Source organism: Siniperca chuatsi, linkage group LG1 (assembly GCF_020085105.1).
Source record: "Siniperca chuatsi isolate FFG_IHB_CAS linkage group LG1, ASM2008510v1, whole genome shotgun sequence".
Classification (NCBI taxonomy): Eukaryota; Metazoa; Chordata; class Actinopteri; order Centrarchiformes; family Sinipercidae; genus Siniperca; species Siniperca chuatsi.
Genome location: NC_058042.1, coordinates 1,231,826 through 1,250,712, shown reverse-complemented (window position 1 = coordinate 1,250,712; position 18,887 = coordinate 1,231,826). Strand labels below are relative to the sequence as shown.

The 18,887-nt window shown below is 42.6% G+C and overlaps 1 protein-coding gene across 1 annotated transcript in view; it reads left to right on the top strand.

Annotated features, from left to right (window-relative positions):
• cngb1a (cyclic nucleotide gated channel subunit beta 1a) overlaps positions 1-18,532 on the top strand; it is a 36,913-nt gene extending 18,381 nt beyond the window's left edge. The window contains exons 22-40 of the mRNA XM_044198330.1: positions 374-629; positions 707-827; positions 1,795-1,940; positions 3,164-3,259; positions 3,351-3,499; positions 4,596-4,847; positions 5,875-6,083; positions 6,170-6,220; positions 7,047-7,133; positions 8,139-8,203; positions 8,929-9,051; positions 9,996-10,137; positions 10,442-10,601; positions 10,806-10,903; positions 11,188-11,271; positions 11,360-11,478; positions 13,153-13,299; positions 15,479-15,668; positions 16,486-18,532. Coding sequence (XP_044054265.1) covers positions 374-629; positions 707-827; positions 1,795-1,940; positions 3,164-3,259; positions 3,351-3,499; positions 4,596-4,847; positions 5,875-6,083; positions 6,170-6,220; positions 7,047-7,133; positions 8,139-8,203; positions 8,929-9,051; positions 9,996-10,137; positions 10,442-10,601; positions 10,806-10,903; positions 11,188-11,271; positions 11,360-11,478; positions 13,153-13,299; positions 15,479-15,668; positions 16,486-16,686 — 2,696 coding nt within the window. The 3' untranslated portion in view covers positions 16,687-18,532. The remainder of the gene's footprint in view (positions 1-373; positions 630-706; positions 828-1,794; positions 1,941-3,163; positions 3,260-3,350; positions 3,500-4,595; positions 4,848-5,874; positions 6,084-6,169; positions 6,221-7,046; positions 7,134-8,138; positions 8,204-8,928; positions 9,052-9,995; positions 10,138-10,441; positions 10,602-10,805; positions 10,904-11,187; positions 11,272-11,359; positions 11,479-13,152; positions 13,300-15,478; positions 15,669-16,485) is intronic.
• Positions 18,533-18,887: the final 355 nt, after the last annotated feature.

Below are 18,887 nucleotides of genomic sequence, written 5' to 3'. Positions count from 1 at the left end.
TTAGAATCTTCACCTCGCTGTACGCCGCTGAACGGGGTGTCAAATGTCAAATGGTGGTCTGAGATTCAATCTGCCCAAAGTTTACCACAGTGTATTAACACCGTGGTCAAGCCAATCACATGCTGACTACGACTGAAACCTTTTCTACGATAGACCAGTCCTGGACGAACGAGGGACGACACCGTCTTAGTGAGTCAACTTGTTGGTTCAATCATCAGTTTGTGGCTCATCGCTGTTGTTCCTGTTATTACTACTTATTCTTTAGAATTGAGTTTAAATTTAAGAGTCAGTTTCTTTTCCCTTCGTTTCGTACTAATCTGTCCCGGCAGCATCTCACAGCTCTCATCTCGTCTCTGACTCTTTCTCCGTCCAGTTCCCGACATTTGCTCTCCGATAAAAAGCTTCCTGCTTCGGTTCCCGCACGCTGCTGAGTGTCTGGAGAGCTGCGGGAAGCTGATGCGTGACCGTTACCTCACCCCTCCCAAACTGTCCGTGCCGACCCCGCCGCCGAGGCTCGCCCAGCTGACCCAGGAGCTGTCGCAGCTCGCCACGCAGGCGCGACAGTGCTGCATGAGCATCGCCAGCCGCTTCAGACGCCTTAACTCCAACTCCCAGCATCCTCAGCAGCCGTAACCCCGTCCTCCTCCAGCAGACCCTTAGAAAACCTTATAGACACCTAATGTTTGTGTAGATCAAACCTTTAAAGTGCCAAACAAACCCCTGTGTATCGAAAACATCCCACCTCCTCCTCCTCCTCATCATCACTCCCATCATGCTCTACTGCTCTGCACTGCTTCACCACGAGCTGCCAGCCAACCACACCTCAGGTGACCTGAAAGGAAGTGGATGTTCGTGCTGTGCTAGGCTTGGCTCCCTTTTCTTAACGCACTCATTTAACCCTGAAGAAACATTTGGTTAAGACACAGCGACATCACTAGAAACATAATTCATAGTCCGACAAAACAAAAACAACTATTTTAAACAAAGTATCTGAACCACTTATCTCGAAGTTAAACCTGGACGCGAACACACAAGACATATAGCATGAAACTGCATGAACACACAAGTACACAACGTGAAAGTGCAAACAGCAGCAAAACAATCGTCCCGGGAAAGTCGTTCACATTTATACAAGGAGTCTAGTGATGTCACCGTGTCGCCAAGTCTCATGCTGCGTTCACGTCATATGGGCTGGATGGAGAGTTGTTCAGGATAATATAACACTGTTTTCATTAAATAAGAGCTTAATTACATTGAACTATGGACTTTGGTTGAGCTGAGTGTTTGTTTGGAGGCAGACACTTATGTATTATTAATTTATTAAAAGTCAGATATGTTTCAGAAAAGACCTAATGACACCTTGGATGTCGACGTGAATTTACAGGTTGGAAACCGGTAATTCCAATAACTCCAGCGTGACTTGAACGCAGCAAAGGCAACAGAGCTGTTGCGTGAACTGTTTTCATGACTGTGAAAATAAAAAGAGAGTAATCCAGAAGCACGTTGTGACAAAATAATGCAAAGGTCCGCTAGGTTTTCAGAGCTTTCAGCCACATCTCATGGTCTTCATCAGTGAATGGGACTGGCTCAGCTGTCAGTATGTGACCAAAGTGTGCAACTTTGACTCGTGATAAATAAAGGGCACATTTTTTGTACTGTGGTATTTTTTAGATAATAAAATATTTAGAGTTTCTCTTTGGTCAGAAGGCTCTGACAGGATCAGAAACTGAGACGCAGTTAGTGTGTACGAGGCGTCTTTCGTTATGCCTCAGCTTTTTCTGGTCTGGTCCTCAGGGAGAGGCCTGGGTGGAGCGTCCCGTGCTGAGGGTGGAGGACGTGGATCAGGATGTGGGGCAGAGAAAAGGCCTGAACATCCCCCAAATTATCACAACCCCAGAACCAGAGTTCAGCACTCAGAGCGTCCCGCTGTCAAAGCTCAGGTAACAGACCTCATCTGCACTGCTGCTGACTGGCCTGGTGGGGGCGCTGTAACACCACAGCGCTATAAAATGCAAAAATACGCCGACTAGACTGATGAAAAACACGTCAGCAGCTTTCTTATTCTCTTTTCATGTCCTAATATTTCTGTCTCTGTCGCTTCAGGTTTTTATTTCTTCATATTTGTGTCTTCGTCTTCATATTGTTTTTGTTTTCAACAAGTGAAAATTATTACATCGTTATCCTGCTAAAGTCAACTGACAATTCACACTTACAATCCAAACAGTTGTAGGAATCTATATATATATATATATACTAAATATCTGAATATATTTAAAAAATGTTCTTAAGAAGGGTTGCAGCGTAATATGGCAGCACTGTAGATGAAAACGGGAGATGAAGGGAAGAAAAATCCTCCCAGACGTGTCAGAAATGTAACTGTACGGTTAAAGCTGTTGAACTATACTGGACAAAGTTTCAACACTCAAAAAAAACATCCAGAACTCAGTTAATAACAAAGCAAAGAGTCTTTTCTTTCACTTTCTCCTTCCACTCCGCCACGAAATCCTGGACTTTTTACTCCACTGCATTTACCTGACAGCTTGAGCGACTAGTTACTTTACAAATCTGATGTTTTGTTATAAATTAAACTCCCCAACAGTTTATACAAGTACAGCTGAAACGACCGGTCGATTAATCGATTAGTCGATTGACAGAAAACAATTTTTCCTGTAAATCACTTCCTGGCTGCAGCTCCTCAGATGTGCAGATCTGCTGCTTTTCCTCTGAACGACTGTAATAACTGTGATGTTTGTTAATAACATCAAGCTTTGGACTGTCGGTCGGACACGACGACACGGTGAAGGCGTCGCTTTGGGCTCTGGGTCGTCGTGACGGCGTTTCTCACCGTTTTCACCAGTTTTCCAAACCGATCGATCGATCGATGGAGAAAAGAATCAGCTGCAGCAGCAACATCCTGCTTTACATTAATGCACGAGGAATAATAACCTGATGATAGAATATATAGCAGCACAGCAGCCACAGGGACGCTGCACTGCTTTAATGCTTTAAGGGCTTTTTCCTGATCACACTCTCACACTTTCACTGCAGCAGAGGGTTTTCAGAGTGTGTTAGTACTTTTTAATTTAAGTAAAAGGATCTGAACTCTTCCTGCGCCGCTGATCCATGCCGATGTCCTCATGTCTTCCTGTCGTGTCCCCCTCAGTCCAGCAGATGATCTGTCTGCAGACGAGGACGATGAAGAACTGCTGAGGGTTGGTCTGAAGTCCGGTCAGGGAGACCTGCTGACTGCAGATGATGAGTGAGAGAAACCGCAAATACACTTTGTCCTCTACAGTAGCTCCGTCACCTCCGTCCTCCATGTTTACTGTCCTGTTGTTGTGGTCCCGCAGGATGCGTCCTCTGTCAGCAGCCAGCGTCGGCAGCGTGGTGATCCAGGACCGTCTGAACGACCTCGTCAGGCTGTTTAAAGGTCGGACAGAGCGCCAAAGAGACCGGCTGGTGGACCCGGACGAGTCTGAGGAAGAAAGTCCCTCGGCCTGTACGTCCTGACCGTCACGCCTTGTTTCAGATGTTTCCTGCACCTTCAGTTTCTCCTCTTTTTCTCCGCTTGTTCTGTTGCCATCACGTTGTTGTGTTCATGTTGACGTGATGTGACGCACTGCGCCGCGGACGGGCATTGCACCCCCGTGCCTCCCCTTAGCGACGGGGGCCGCCATTCATCATAAACCTGGTTACCAGACTGCTCCTGTGGGAATCAAACACCCCACATTGTTTTATGACTCTGTTCTCTACGAATCTGAATCATAATAAACCTTTAGAGTTAGAATAAATGTAATAATCCTCATAAAATCCTACCAACAAAATAAAATGTATTATAAATGGCTGTGAGGTGGAGCGAGCGGTCCACTGCTCACAGGGTTGGTGGTTCGATCCCCAGCTCCACCTGTCCACGTGTCATATGGTCCTGGGGATACCGACACTGAAGCCCAGAATTCCTCCCGATGGTCAAACCAGCACCTTTCTGCTGCGTGAGTGTGAAAGAACGAGCTTTGGATCAAAAGATACAAATTCACAGTTAAAACATCTTTGATCATTAGACGAAACGATCCCAACTCAATGTCCACTTACTCGCTTGTTCTTCACGTAGTCTTCATCAGCAGATGACGTCGGTTCAGTTGTCGTGAAACTGTAAATGTTCGAACTTTCCACGAAGCGCCTCCAGGACGTCTCGTCCACGTTGGCTCAGATCAGCACGAGCTGAACAAAACGATCCCAACTCAACGTCCGCCTGCTTGTTCTGGAGTTAATCTCTCCTGGAGCTCAACCTTTAAGCCAGCGTGGACGAGACGTCCTGAGGTGCTAAGATCATGGAAAGTTTGATCGTCTTCATTTCCATAGCAACTGAGCAAACTCACTCTGCTGATGAGGACCGTGTTATATGGTTAAAAGCTCCAGAACAAGCAAGAAACTGGACCTTGAGTTGAGATTGTTTTGTCAGCTGCTGTTTCAGGAGTCAAGAGTGAATGAACGTCAAACTTTGATCCTTTCGCCTGACATTCACTGGCTTTCTGTGTAGATTCATCTGAATAATGTTCTAAAACATTCATCATATAGATTCTGTCTGATCTCTGCAGCCCCGAGCAAACCTCCACCTCCTCCTCCTCCTCCTCCTCCACCTCCACCAGGAGAAGAGAAGAAGGACGAAGCGCCTGCAGCAGCAGAAGAAGAGGAAGAAGAGGAGAAGGAGTTTGAGCTCCCCTTTAAACTTTTGGGGCAACCGGTGAAAATTCCCAAACTGCCCAAACTGCCCAAACTTCCCCAGCTGCCGGACTGGCTCCGAGCCATCGTGGAGTACCGCTTCCCCTCCAGCATCGACCCCTTCACCGGTGAGCAGAGACTTTATTTATCCACACCAGGCTCTGAACTGTAAAACCTTCATTTAAGATGAGAAAATTAAGTTCATCACTGTGGGAAGTAGTCTTATTGTCTCTCTCTCTGGGAGTGAGATGTTCAGATGGATCTTAAATAGGACTAATTTGCTATGAAGTCTGGGTGAATTAAGATTTACCAGCAGGCGTCATTGACTGTTACCACGGCAACACTGGTCAGCAGGCGTCGCTGACTGTTACCACGGCAACACTGGTCAGCAGGCGTCACTGGCATCGTAGCTTCAGCGGCTCTGGCTGCTTGTGGAGAGAGGAAGCTTTTGGGTGTGAAGTCTTTCTGATTACGTATTTTCACAGTCTAATACTTCAAGGGTTTTACGACAAACTGCGACTTTCTTGACGTGCAAAATTATCTTTTAAATTAAATAAACATCATATGTGTCAATTCAAACGGGACCAAAACATTATTTGTCTCTCGTCGTTGAGACGTCGTACATATTTTTTCCGAAATAAGGTCCCATGGTGGTCGACCGGAAGGGGAGGGACTTCTCCTCTCTATTACCTCAGACTAATCTAAGAGCTGGAGGCAGGATGTGGTTAGCTTGAACATGCAGAACGGCCCATTTCAGAATAATATACATTACATTACTGGATTATAATTATTGATGCATTAATGTGTTCATCGCTTTAATGTTGCAGCTGGTAAAGGTGGAGCTGATGTTAATTACTTTATATCCTGCTGGGCAGCTTAATCTATAATAATACATCATAATATGTTAGTTGATTATATTTTGTATTAATCTGAATCTGCAAAGCAACTAAAGCTGTCAGATAAACGTAGTGGAGGAAAAAGTCCAATATTTCCATCTGAGATATAGAAGTAGAAAGCAGCATAAAATGAAAATACTCAATTAAAGTACAATAACCTCAAAATTGCACTTAAGTGCAGTACTTGAGTATTTGTACTTAGTTACTTTCCACCAGTTGTAACTGATCTGATGAGGACTTCCCGTCTCCGTCTGCACAGATCTGATCTACGTGATCTGGCTGTTCATTGTTGTGGCGGCGTGGAACTGGAACGTGTGGTTGATCCCCGTCCGCTGGGCGTTCCCCTACCAAACCCCCGAAAACATCCACCTGTGGCTGCTGATGGACTACACCTGCGATCTCATCTACATCACCGACATCCTCGTCTTCCAGCCCAGACTGCAGTTTGTCCGCGGAGGAGACATCGTGGTCAGTGGCATCAACAGAAATAACAAATCTGTCTTTTTGAGTCGAGCACAAATAGCTTCTTTAACCTGGAACTTTTTTTATTTCAGTGTGATAAAAAGGACATGAGAGAAAACTACATGACCACTGAGCGATTTAAGGTAAGACCAAAACCTAAAGCAGAGCAGCCTTTCAGACCAGGTTCTCACTAAAGCCGTGGTTCCCAACCTGGTTTCTAGACCCCACGGGGGCGCAGGCTAAATCTGAGAGGTCATGAGATGATTCACAAGACAGGAAAGAAGAAGAAAAAACATTTCTGCTACACAGAGTTTTTGACTTTTCATATCTTTGTTTTTTCAGGACTCTAAAAACTATTCAAATTAAACGATCACCTGAGGGAACGACGGCCGCAAATAGACATTTCTGTTGTTGTTAAGGGTCACAAGCCAGAAAGGTTGAGAACCAGTGCACTACAGGAAGAGATGAACTATTATTTCCTCCCGGATGAGTTTTTAGGAACAGCCATTATGAAGATTTGTCTCAGAGGGTTTTTGTCTCTTAATCACCGTCCTGAAGTCCTGATCAAGTCTGTGACGTCCCGATGTTTATCAGACATGTTTGGTCTTCTCGTCAGTGTAAATTAAATTGTTAAAATGGAAATTACATTGAAAACACTGCAGTGGCAGGGTTGTTCAGATTGACTGTACATAGCTGTCTGTTGATGTTATTTAAAATTTTTCAGGGCATTAATTTTTATTCCTTTTTCTTTTTTAATTATCTCTGAGTTATTACACTGGCAGGATGTGTCCACACAAAAAAAAAATGCAACCTTGGATTTGTGGATGTTGTAAATGTCAAAATGTTAAAATGAACTTAAATGTAAGTTAATTAGTTATTAGAAAAATAAACAATATACATTATATAACGTAAAAAAAGGAAGTAAAATGTCAGTGTTATTGTTACACCGTGTCTGCTGTGTGTTTACAGATGGACATCATCAGTCTGTTTCCCATGGAGATATTTTACTATTTCACTGGAGTGAACTCTCTGCTGAGATTCCCTCGCCTGTTGAAGGTCAGGATGTGTTTTATCTTCATGCAGATGTTCATACTGCTGAGTGTTGAAGATAAACGACCAGTGGTGGAAGAAGTACTCAGATCTTAGCAATACCACAGTGTAGAAATACTGTTACAAGTAAAAGTCCTGCATTCAAACTTTTACTTAATTAAAAGTACAAAAGCATCAGCATCAAATTTAACTTAAAGTACCAAAAGTACTCATTATGCAGAATAATATGGATTATAATTTTTGATACATTAATGTGTTCATCACTTTAATGTTGCAGCTGGTGAAGGTGGAGCTACTTTTAATTAATACACTGCTTGTGAATTTCCCCCTTATCTTAACCTACAATAATACATCATAATTTATTTTTTGATTATATTTTTCATTAAGACGGTGTCGTCCCTCATTCGTCCAGGAGTGTTCTATCGTAGAAAAGGTTTCAGTCGTAGTCGTCTGGACACTGTTTTCAGAATCAAGACGTTTCGGCTCCCATCCGGAAGTCATTCTCAATTGTGAAAATGGTCTGAGAACTCAGAAATTTAAGCTACTCTGTGTATCATAAGCCCCGCCCTCAGGAAGGAGTCTACCTGAGTGTCTGCTGTTTACCCTGCCTAGTTTCACCTGCCTAGTTTCACCTGTTTCAGGTGAAACTAGGCAGGGTAATTGAGAATGACTTCCGGATGGGAGCCGAAACGTCTTGATTCTGAAAACAGTGTCCAGATGACTACGACTGCAACCTTTTCTACGATATATTTTTCATTATTAATCTAAATCTGCGAAGCAACTAGTAACTAAAGTTATCAAATAAATGTAATGGATTAAAAAGTACAATATTTGCCTCTGAATTGTTGTGGAGTAGAAGTATATATAGAAGTATAAAGTAGCATAAAATGGAAATACTATCGTAAAGTACAAGTACCTCAAAACTGTACTGAAGTACGGTACTTGAGTAAATGTAGTTAGTTAGTTACTTTCCACCACTGTAAACCACTGACTCTCGTCTTTCCCTCTCAGTACATGGCTTTCTTTGAGTTCAACGACAGAATAGAAGCTGTGATGAAGAAAGCCTACATCTACAGGTGAGGAGAGTCTTAACAACGCATCAGCCACATCACAGAGACACAACATGTACTTACACAGCAACAACAGTTGGACAAAAACCAAACCAGCTACCAACAGGCGGCGCTGTTTCGCTCTGTGTGTCAGAGCAGGTCTGTCCATCAGTAAATTGCTTTGTGAACAAAAAGGGAAATACATTTGTCCCTACCAAGAGAGGAAAGAGGAGTAGAAACAGAGTGTAGTTTGAGATTTTACCGCATGGTGTTGATTTTAAATGTGATATCAAACAAGAACAAACTGGTATAATAGCCTTCTAAGGCAGGAAGAATGAGGGAGGAAATGCACAACCTTCAGTATGATTGGTCTGATTATGTGTAACGCATGCCCAAAAACAGGTAGATGGACCTTCAAGTTGAGTCAACTTCATCACCAAAAGAACTGGCTTGATAGCTCGGAATAAGTTTCTGCCAATAATCAACACTTTTGTTTCATCCTGGTGGAAGTTCAGAAAGTTTTGTGACATTCAGGCATCAGAAACAGACTGAAAGGGGGTATCAATCCCAGCAACATAAAGCTGTGTGTCATCTGCATAGCTATAAAGCTATAAAAACTATATACACATTAAAGACATAATGGCCCTAGAATTGATCCTTGAGGAACCCCACATGTAATTATCTGAGTGCATGTGTTAGTGTGCATTCGTTTCATTAAATCTTCGACCCGTGTTGTTGTTGTTGTGTGTCAGGGTGATCCGAACCTCCACCTACCTGCTGTACTCTCTGCACATCAACGCCTGTCTCTTCTACTGGGGCTCAGACTATGAAGGACTGGGATCCACTAAGTGGGTCTACAATGGAAAAGGCAACGCGTAAGAACCCACCGTCACTCTGTAGACAAGTTTATGATGTGGACGCACCACACCACTGTTAATATACATGAATACTGATTTAGGTTTTCTTGTTTTCTAAGTGTCAATCAGCAACAACTTTCACTTTCATTTTTGTATTTAAAAAGGGCAGAGAGTCAGGCAGATGGAGAACAGTGAAGTTTTAAGGTACCCTGTGGAGTATTTGACCACTAGTAGTGCTATGTTAGCTAATGCTAATGTTTTTGTGGGTCCCCGTTTAGTTTGTTCTCATGCGGGTGACGCAATAACGCAGTCCTGCCAATGGTTTCACACTACACCACTGATCTACAGGTGGCGGTAATGTGCCAAGATATGCAGCAATGCACCAACAAAGGCAGGGAAGAAGAAGACTGCAAGCTAGTAAACATGGATGTGAACAATGCAGGTTTTAAATTGATCAAACATATTTGTCTTTGTGAACGTTTTATGAGCAAGGAAATTAAGCTCAACAATTCACACAATACGTTTTAGTGAGAAACACTAAATGTAAACTGAATGTAAACAAAACTGTTCTTTATTTACAAGAAAACTCCACAGGGGAGCTTTAAAATATGCAGGGGAAGTGTTGCATATAGAAAAAAGTAGTGAAAAAGAGTAGAATCAAATGGTATATTTTGTTAAGACATGAAAAGTAAAAACTAAAAACAAAAACTAGCAAGATAAAGTGCTTTTTTCTCACTTCTAGAAACAAAATAGCATCGCTGTGAAAACCATGTATCTGTAAATTTGGTGATTTTAATGTTTTTATCTGTTAACATGTTCCTTTATGGGCTGAGAAAACTACTTTTTTGAAAACGCATTGGATTATATCAAACTGCATAAGGCAGGCTATGTTTCCTGGAAAGTTGACATTTTGAACATGATTTTAGGATATTAGGGTTTTTTTTGTTGTTTTTTCCCAACAGTTACATCCGCTGTTACTATTTTGCCGTGAAGACGTTGATCACCATCGGAGGACTGCCAGACCCCACCACCGTCTTTGAGATCTGCTTCCAGCTCATCAACTACTTCGTTGGCGTCTTTGCTTTCTCTATCATGATCGGTCAGGTCAGTTAACCATCAGACTATTTTAGCTTCCTCTTCCCGGTGTTCTGCTTTCAGAGACACACTTTGGATTTCTGGGCACTCTCTATAATAATTATTATAACTTTATATAGAACCTTTCAAATACGAGGTTACAAAGTGCCTTACAGTAAAACAAAGAATAAAAAGTAAATAAAATCCAAAACGTAAAAGATAAAATAAGTTAAGGTCTATATTTGGCACAAGAACAAAATGCTGGACTGTATCTTTGGGTACTATCTAACCTGAATCCGTCCTCTCTGGTTCGGGTGTGATTTTTGTGTCTCAGATGAGAGATGTGGTTGGAGCTGCGACAGCCGGTGAGAACTACTACCGGGCCTGCATGGACAGCACAGTCAAGTACATGAACTCCTACAACATCCCCCGAGAGGTCCAGAACCGCATCAAGACCTGGTACGACTACACCTGGAAGATCCAGGGCATGCTGGGTAAGCAACAGGAGTCAAACGTTTGGCTAAATATCAAATCTGAGACAAATTTGTGTCCGAGATAGATATGTCCAAGTCATCAAAGCAAAAAATAATAATGGTGTAAGGATACAGGAAGCCCATGATTTGGTTTGATTCATGATGGTACTTTTAACACCAGTTTCCCAGTAAATACACAGAGCCAATGGGATGTTTTCTCTGCAGATGAACAGGAGCTGCTGGTGCAACTTCCGACTAAGATGAGGCTGGACATCGCTGTGGACGTCAACTACGCCATCGTCAGTAAAGTCGCCCTGTTTCAGGTCAGGAAGACAGAAAACAACACAAAAATAAACATTTTGATAGTTTTTTACTTGGACTGTGACTCCCTGAAAGGCAACCGAAGAAATTCTGTTTATGTTTAATGTGAAACAGATTAACAGAGAAAAAACATAACCGATATTTGAGGTCGTTTTGATTTCTTCAGAAAAATTGTGGAAAGAATGGCCAAAAAATGGGCTTAATGTGGCTGAATGAGCTTTTTAAAATTGAAATCTGATGTTATTCTGCCATAAGGCTTCACTTTATATATGTCTGTTTCTCTCAGGGCTGTGACAGACAGATGGTGTTCGACATGCTGACGAGGCTCAAATCTGTTGTCTACCTGCCCGGAGACTTTGTCTGTAAAAAGGTGAACGCACACCTGCCTGAACAGTTAAACGTGTTAATGTGCTCTGCAGCAGCAGTGTGTAATGACCTGGTCTGCGTGTGTGTTGCAGGGGGAGATCGGCAGGGAGATGTACATCATTAAACAGGGCGAGGTTCAGGTGGTGGGCGGTCCTGACCTGCAGACAGTGTTTGTCACCATCAGAGCCGGCTCAGTGTTTGGAGAGATCAGGTCAGAGCTGCTTCCCTCATCCTATTAACCAATTTAAAAAGTGTATGTGGGGCAGGCTGGTGGTGCGAGGGTTTGTGTATGTTGGTGTTTACATGTTTTTAGTCACAGTGGCAGTAGGGACGTCTGTCTGGATAGATGGACAACGATTGCCATGATATTTGGAATTATTCATGGTCACCAGAGGATGAATCCTAAAGGCATTGGTGACTTTTCATGTAGTGCCACCAACAGGTCAAAACTTACACTTGTCAGGATGCCTTTAAAACCACGGAACAAATTCCCATAGCCTCAGCTGTAGTTAACAGTTTTGGTTAATTTCCATGGATCAAAAAAGTCTCCACAGATGTATCATCCCACTCCTGTAACTCTGTCAGACTCACGATGGACAGTTTTTAAAAAAGGATCTACATCGATGCAGCAGAACCAGAGATCCTCTTTTTTATTCCACACATTCTTCTTCCTTGTCAAAACCTGGCGCCTACATTACCCACAATGCACCTCTTCCTCTGACAGTTGGGTGGTAGATTGTGGTGTGTTATGCTAGCAGCGGCTAACGTAGCCTGCAGCAGCAGGCTGCAGAGGTCTGCCGAGCTCACTTCTCTCCGACTCCACACCGACACATCTGTTTCGTCTTCAAACTCGTCGTCTTCGGCCCCGACCGACGCCGACTCGAGTGACATCACTTGAGGACAGACTTCACACAGCTCCCTCTGAGACACCGAAGGCTTCATGCTGCTTTAAAACATGTGCAGTAGTGCTAACGTTAGCATGCTAAACCCAGTGGTGGAAGTACTCAGATCTTTTTAAGTTAAAGTAGCGTAGTAGTGTAAAATACTCCATTACAAACTGTCCCGAGAGTCTTACATTAATTGTTTATTATTACTATTGCAAGTGTAAGTAGCATTTTACTGTAGATGGTCATGGTGAAATTAATTTTTCACAAGGCATCATAAGCTGATCATGTTTCCTATGTAAAGTCTAAATCTGTAAAGTAACCAGTAACTCCACCTGTGGAATAAATGTAGTGGATTAGAAAAGTACAAGAAAACAGAAATACTCAAGTAAAGTACAAGTACCTCAAAGCTGTACTGCAGTACAGTATTTGAATAAATGTGCAGAGTTACATTCCACCACTGGCTAAACGTTAACATACAAACTGTAAGCATGTTAACTTGCTAATGTTAGCATTTTAACAAGCTAACAAGCTAATATGTTAAATGTTGCATACTTAACATGCTAACGGTGAGCATGCTAATATGCAAAATGTTACATGCAGTTGTGTATTTAGTTAAAATCCAATAGTTAATAACGAGCATGTTAACATGCTAACTGTAGGGATGCTAGCATGCTAACCCTTTTGGTTTAGCTAACAACACGACCGCTCCTCTGGTGCCTCCCTCAGGACAAACTTTTCCTCCTTCCAACAGTTTAGTTTTTTTGGTGTTTAATGAACATTACAGCCTCACAGGCCGCTAGCATGGCTCCAGACTTTTACTATCTCCAGCACTGAAAATGTTTCCACTCAGAGGCTTAAGGATGATAAAGGAGCATTTCTGATAATCTACAAAGACCTTCTTTCAGTAAATCTGAAAATTACTTAACTTCAAAAAGGGAAGATTTTTCTCTGACATTTGCGTGAATTCTGACAGCTCTCTCTTTTCTGTGATTGGTCAGTTTGCTGGCAGGAGGCGGAGGGAACCGACGTACAGCCAACGTGAAGGCGCACGGGTTCGCCAACCTCTTCATCCTGGATAAGAAGGACCTGGCAGAGATCTTGGTGCACTACCCGGAGTCCCAGAAACTCCTCCGCAAGAAGGCCAAGTAAGCCAGAGTCCTGTCCCCAAAGTGCTGCCTGGCTCGTGGCTCATATTGAATCAGCTGACCTGTGTAACTTAGAGTTGTGTACACCTTTTTATTTTTCTGAATAATGAACTAAGAACCAAGAAAATGTAAAACGAATCAGTCTTGGGGTTTAATAAATCTGGGGATGCTTCTGTGCGGAGGAAGGCGATAAAAAGAAAAGACAGGTTAGAGTAAGAAAGCCCAGTATGCATGTTTAGGTATGTAACAGGCTCTATGATCATGGCTTATTGATAAATACACGACCCTGTATGGCATTGTGATGATTTTCAGTGAGGAGCTTTCAGTCATAATTCAAGTCTGATGTGTGACCGAGGAAGAGGGCTCGACCAGACCTCGTTACAGGTCAAATGATCACGTAGGCCACCACTCATTAGCTACACTGAGTTCAGACTCAGTTTCTCACTTAATTTCTCTGTCAAAACAAGAGGGTTTCCATCCACGCAGGCAGGTCCACACATTTATTTAATTTTATTTAAGCTTTATTTAGACGGGTAATCTCATTGAGACACAGGGTCTCATCCTCAGGACAGACCTGGTCAAAGACGTGGACTGTCAACAAGTCAGAACACAATTTATTTTGAGTCAGAAAAAAGGTTTAAAATGAAGAATCACAGATTCTTTTTTACTAATATTAAAATACTGAATGTTTAAAATGCAAATGCAATGAGCTTTATACAAAATAACCCAAAATAACCACAACAGAATAAAATAATATTATCTAAAGGAAAGGACTTGAGGGGGGCTGCAGCTGATTGCAAAAAGGGGGGTTTGTTAGGTGACTGAAACGCAGTGTGAAAGACACACTATAAACACAACAGATACGGTCAGCAGAAGGTAAAAAAACGTACTTTCTACACAGCACGCCAACACAGCTGCGACTGCCCTAACACACATACAGTTACAGTTTGTGCAAACACACGCCTTTAAGCTTCATTGTAAAATGATGTCAGTGACCCAAAACAGAGAGAGAAAATACTAAATAAATATATATATTAAAACACTGAAATCAGTCCGAAAGGACAAACAGTTGAGGCTAAAATGCAATAAAAAGCAGCAGTGGGAATCTCCGTCCTAAAGGGAAATAAGAACTTTTGTCACAGGTAAATCTGAAGGCATTAAGCCAAACAATAACTCCCACAGTCGGTAGTTACCTCAGCCCCGAGCTGACGCTGTCCAGGCCTGCTGACCCGTGACAGCGATTAAAGCCTCCCTGAGGTGTTTATCTCTGCGCACGTGTTGTTGAGCGGGATTCGCTGTTTCCCTGCAGCTGATAAATAGTCCAGTTCTGCACTGACACTTCGGACCGGCTGCTTCAGACTAAAACTTTGTCTTTGTTGCCAGATTATATCTGGAATATCGGCGTCAGGAGTGTGTCGGTCTCCGTGCTGGTATTCATTCGTGCTACTTTTGTATGACTAGTTAAGCTAATAGTCTTATTAACGATGGCTGCTATGTTAATATATGGACGGTAGAAACTGCTTTAGCAAGAAAATTACACGGAAACAAGGTTTTAAATCATGCAGATCAAACAGGTGCAGCAGCACACCTGTACATTGATAATTAATTCATCAATGGATACCTGAATTTACCTGAACAATGACGCTGAATTAAAGTGGAAATATTGCTTTTAAGCTTAAAATAAAGAAATAAAATTCCCACCTAATTAGTTTCATCCGTCGCTGGAATTGCTCGCTGAGATTGCTTCTTCTACGTCCGTCTTCCTCATCGTCTTCCTCCCGTCTGATCTCTCTCGTCTGTCCCGAACAGGATTACACTCGGCTCTGATCTGCTCGCTCCTGGTGCAGACGGTCAGATCAGATCCTCCTGCTGGGTTTCATGCTGTCAGTCAGATCATGGTGCTGCAGCAGAGTGGGTGGCCGTGCTGGAGCTGCTGTGGGTGTTGGTACGGGACCTCCACGGGTTTTGTGGTGTTCGTGGGTCCGATTCCCAGCCTTGTTGTCTTTTTTATCTAAGCAAAGTTTTGTTTGTTTGTGTAAAAAACATGTTTATACTGAAGTAAGGTATAAAAGAAAGTCTATTTTCTGAATCAGCACCATGAATGTTGAATGATTCTCAGCTCCAACAGCTTGTGTTTGTTCTGCATGTGAGTCTCTGTTGGTTCTCTGTGTTCGTGCAGGACGATGTTGACGAAGGATAAGAAGCCAGACGTGAAGGACGGAGGTAAAGAGGCGATGGAGGTCATCCCACCCAGACCGGACACCCCCGAAATGTTCAAGGCGGCTCTGAAGGTGACGGAGAAGGCGGGAATAGAGGGAACCTTCTCCAAACTGGCGAAAACCTACAAAGCATCGGAGAGCGCAGCAGAGGTACGACACCAGCAGCCTGTGACAATGTAGAGAAACATGATAATAACAGTGTTAGAAAGCAAACATGCTTTTGTTTCATTGTTTTTAAATTTCTTTTGGTTCTCGTGTCAGTTTAAATGGACAAAGATGACCACAAGTTCTCTGTCTGCCAAATTCGTTTTGCACTGATTATTTAAATTAATAGGTTTAGGACTGCAGTAGAAAATTAGCCAGCTGGCTAACAGTAGCGCATTTAGAGAAATGTTGATTAAAGTGTCTTGTCCTTATAGAGGCTATAGTTATAGAGGCGTATGTAGATTTAGGAGAATTTTGGTGAAATTTTTACAAACAGAATATAAAACAGATGAAAATGTTTTGATAAAATCAAAGAGATGGACTTTTCACATTGTATGAAAGATCCTCCTCGGCTGTTTTGGTGGAAAAAACTCACGGCTGGTTTATAAGGACGTAGTGAACTTCAGACAGTTGCTAATAAAAATGTTACATGTTTGAGAAAAGTCATCTGGGACCAAACTTCTGGAGGAAATGTAGAGCGTTTTCGTTCGGGGGAAGGCAGTTATTGTCATTATATATCACAGTGAAATGCAGTTGTAGCCCCTCCACGCTACACACAGAACACGTGTAAACACATATTCAAATATTTTAAAGTAGAACAGAATAAAACAACAAAAATTGGCAATAAAATACAACAAAGTATATAAAAGTAGGAAACGTACAATATGTGCAGTATCAGTTTAATATGTAAATTACAGTGCAAAAAAGTAAGGAAGAAAAGACTGAGACTGTTTTCCTCGCTCCATCTTTTTGTCCCTCCCAGGCTCCCCCCGTCTCCCCGGACCCCCCTCGCTCTCGGATGCACCAGCGCTCTCCGGGCCCTCTCGCTCCGGTTCAGGACGACGAGGGCGCGGTGTCGGAGACCGCCGACAGCTCGGTGATCATCAGGATGACGCCCCGACAGGAAGGGGGCGAGCTGCTCACTGTGGAGGTGACGCATGGGAAGGGAGAGGAGGACGGATAGGAGGAGGAGGAGAAGAAGAAGAAGGAGGCCGGGGAGGAGTGATTTGACAGGAAGCTGCCGTCCTCACAGGACAGATTCTGCTTCCCAGAATGCCTTTCAGCGACCTCCAGAGAAGAGATGTGGGTTTCAGTTGGAGGTGGAGAGAGAAAGACGACAAACCCCAGTGCATTCTGGTCTCTGTCCTGTCTCTGGTTCTTCTTCTCTGGTGGATTTTCTCCCTGCTGTGAAACACGTTGTCATCCTCCTGTTTTTGGGCACATTTTGAATTTGTGCAGAAGAAAAACTGACTGAAAACACAAAAAAAAAGCTAAAACATCTCAAAAATATTTTTTTTCAAATTGGATGTTTCTTTCTCTTCTGTGGGTGCTTCTCGTTTTCTTTTAACGCCACGTTCCCCTCACTCGCATCTGTTTCTCACGTTAGTTCCACTGAAGCCACGAGCAGAGATGCAAAACGTACAGAATTTAGTGAAGTGACGTCAGTCGGCACAGCTGGATCAGCTGGATCAGCTGGATCAGCTGGATCAGCTGTCAGTCGGCTTGAACTAGTCTGTGTTGTTCCCGTAGAATTTGTGTTTAATCATAATGTGTCGTACTGTCCAAATAAAAATAATACGGGCGCACGGTTACTACTTCCAGTACTGTTACTTTACTGTTCAATGTCTTTTTTTATTTATTTTGAAACAACAAAACAGAACATGTCAGGAGAGCAGCAAACACATATGGTCAGATTAAACACACACCTTTCTTATAGCAGCATGAACACATGAAACTAAACTAAACCACAAGAGGGAGAAATTCACAGTAACAGGAAATAATCAGTGAACAAATTAAGCTCAGTCTATCCCAGTGCAGGTTATTTCAGGCCACTCACAACCAAAATACGTGCTGAGGGGCGACCACTCTTACAAACTCTTCTGAGGTTCCTTGGAATACATTGGATAACCTTTCGTGAGCAAAAATTGATAGTAATTTATCGTTCAGCACTGATAACGTACAGGACTGACAGGCAGCGACAGGATACTCTGACCAGTCGAGCTGTTTCGGATCCGTTACTGTTCTACTGCCAAGAAATGTCTCGATGTCTATTGGAACAGAAGACCAGAATGTTGTGATCAATGGACATGAACACATTAAATGAAAATAAGTGCCAGGTTGTTTTTGGCACACTGCAGAACATGAATCGTCATATTTACTATGTATTTCAGTGATGTGCAGTTTATCAGTTATCTTATGTTGTGTTTCATGTGATTTATCTGATCTAGTAATTTATTTATTTTTTGCCGCTGTTTACTTTTCATTAATGTCGTTTTACATAACAGACGAAACAGAACATCAAATATTAAATAGTATATATGTGTTAGGGTGTGTATAGTCTATGTATGTGTTCCTCTTTAAATTAACTGCTGGATAATCGTCCATTCATGTAAGGCCACTTGGCTGCTCAGACGCTGAATGCACATGAGTCATTTCTACTGGCAGCAGTGCGTTTTTTATGAATTCATTATTTGCATCTGAATTTATTAATATTTGGTTTGTAAATTCAGAATTTTTATGAACCAGGTTATGATGAGAATGTCTCATAATGAGTAGAAATAATTGAATGAATTTATGTAATTATAGCTCACATCAAAATATAGTTTCTACCAACACACAGTGATTGATTTGCAGCAAAACGTGTGGCTGAATGTAAATGACAGATAGACAATTAAAACGTGAGTACTGCTGAAAAACAACAGACTTTTTGAGCTAGCTTGCCCTCATCAAGGTGGTGTTTTTGGTTTCATTCCTAATGAAGGCACGTTAGCCGAAAACGTTTGGTGAATAAAGCGCGGTGTGCAGGAGAAGAGTTGTGCGACGTGTTTTAATTTTGACTGACTTGCATTGAAGATCACACTAGTCGGCATTATTTCCAAAAATAATGGAAAACCTGACGATGAGATGCAGGTAACAAGGAATCATGAAAATAAACATCTTAAAGGTCCAGTGTGGAGGATTTAGTGGCATCTAGCGGTGAAACTGCAGTTTGCAGCCATTTGAACACCGCTCGCCTCGCCCTCCCCTTCCAGGCGTGGAGGAGAAACTACGGCGGCCACGAAACTCGCGAAAAACAAAAGGCCCTATCTAGAGCCGGTGATCGGTTTGTCCGTTCTGGGCTACTGTAGAAACATGGCGGTGCAACATGGCGGCCTCCGTGGAAGG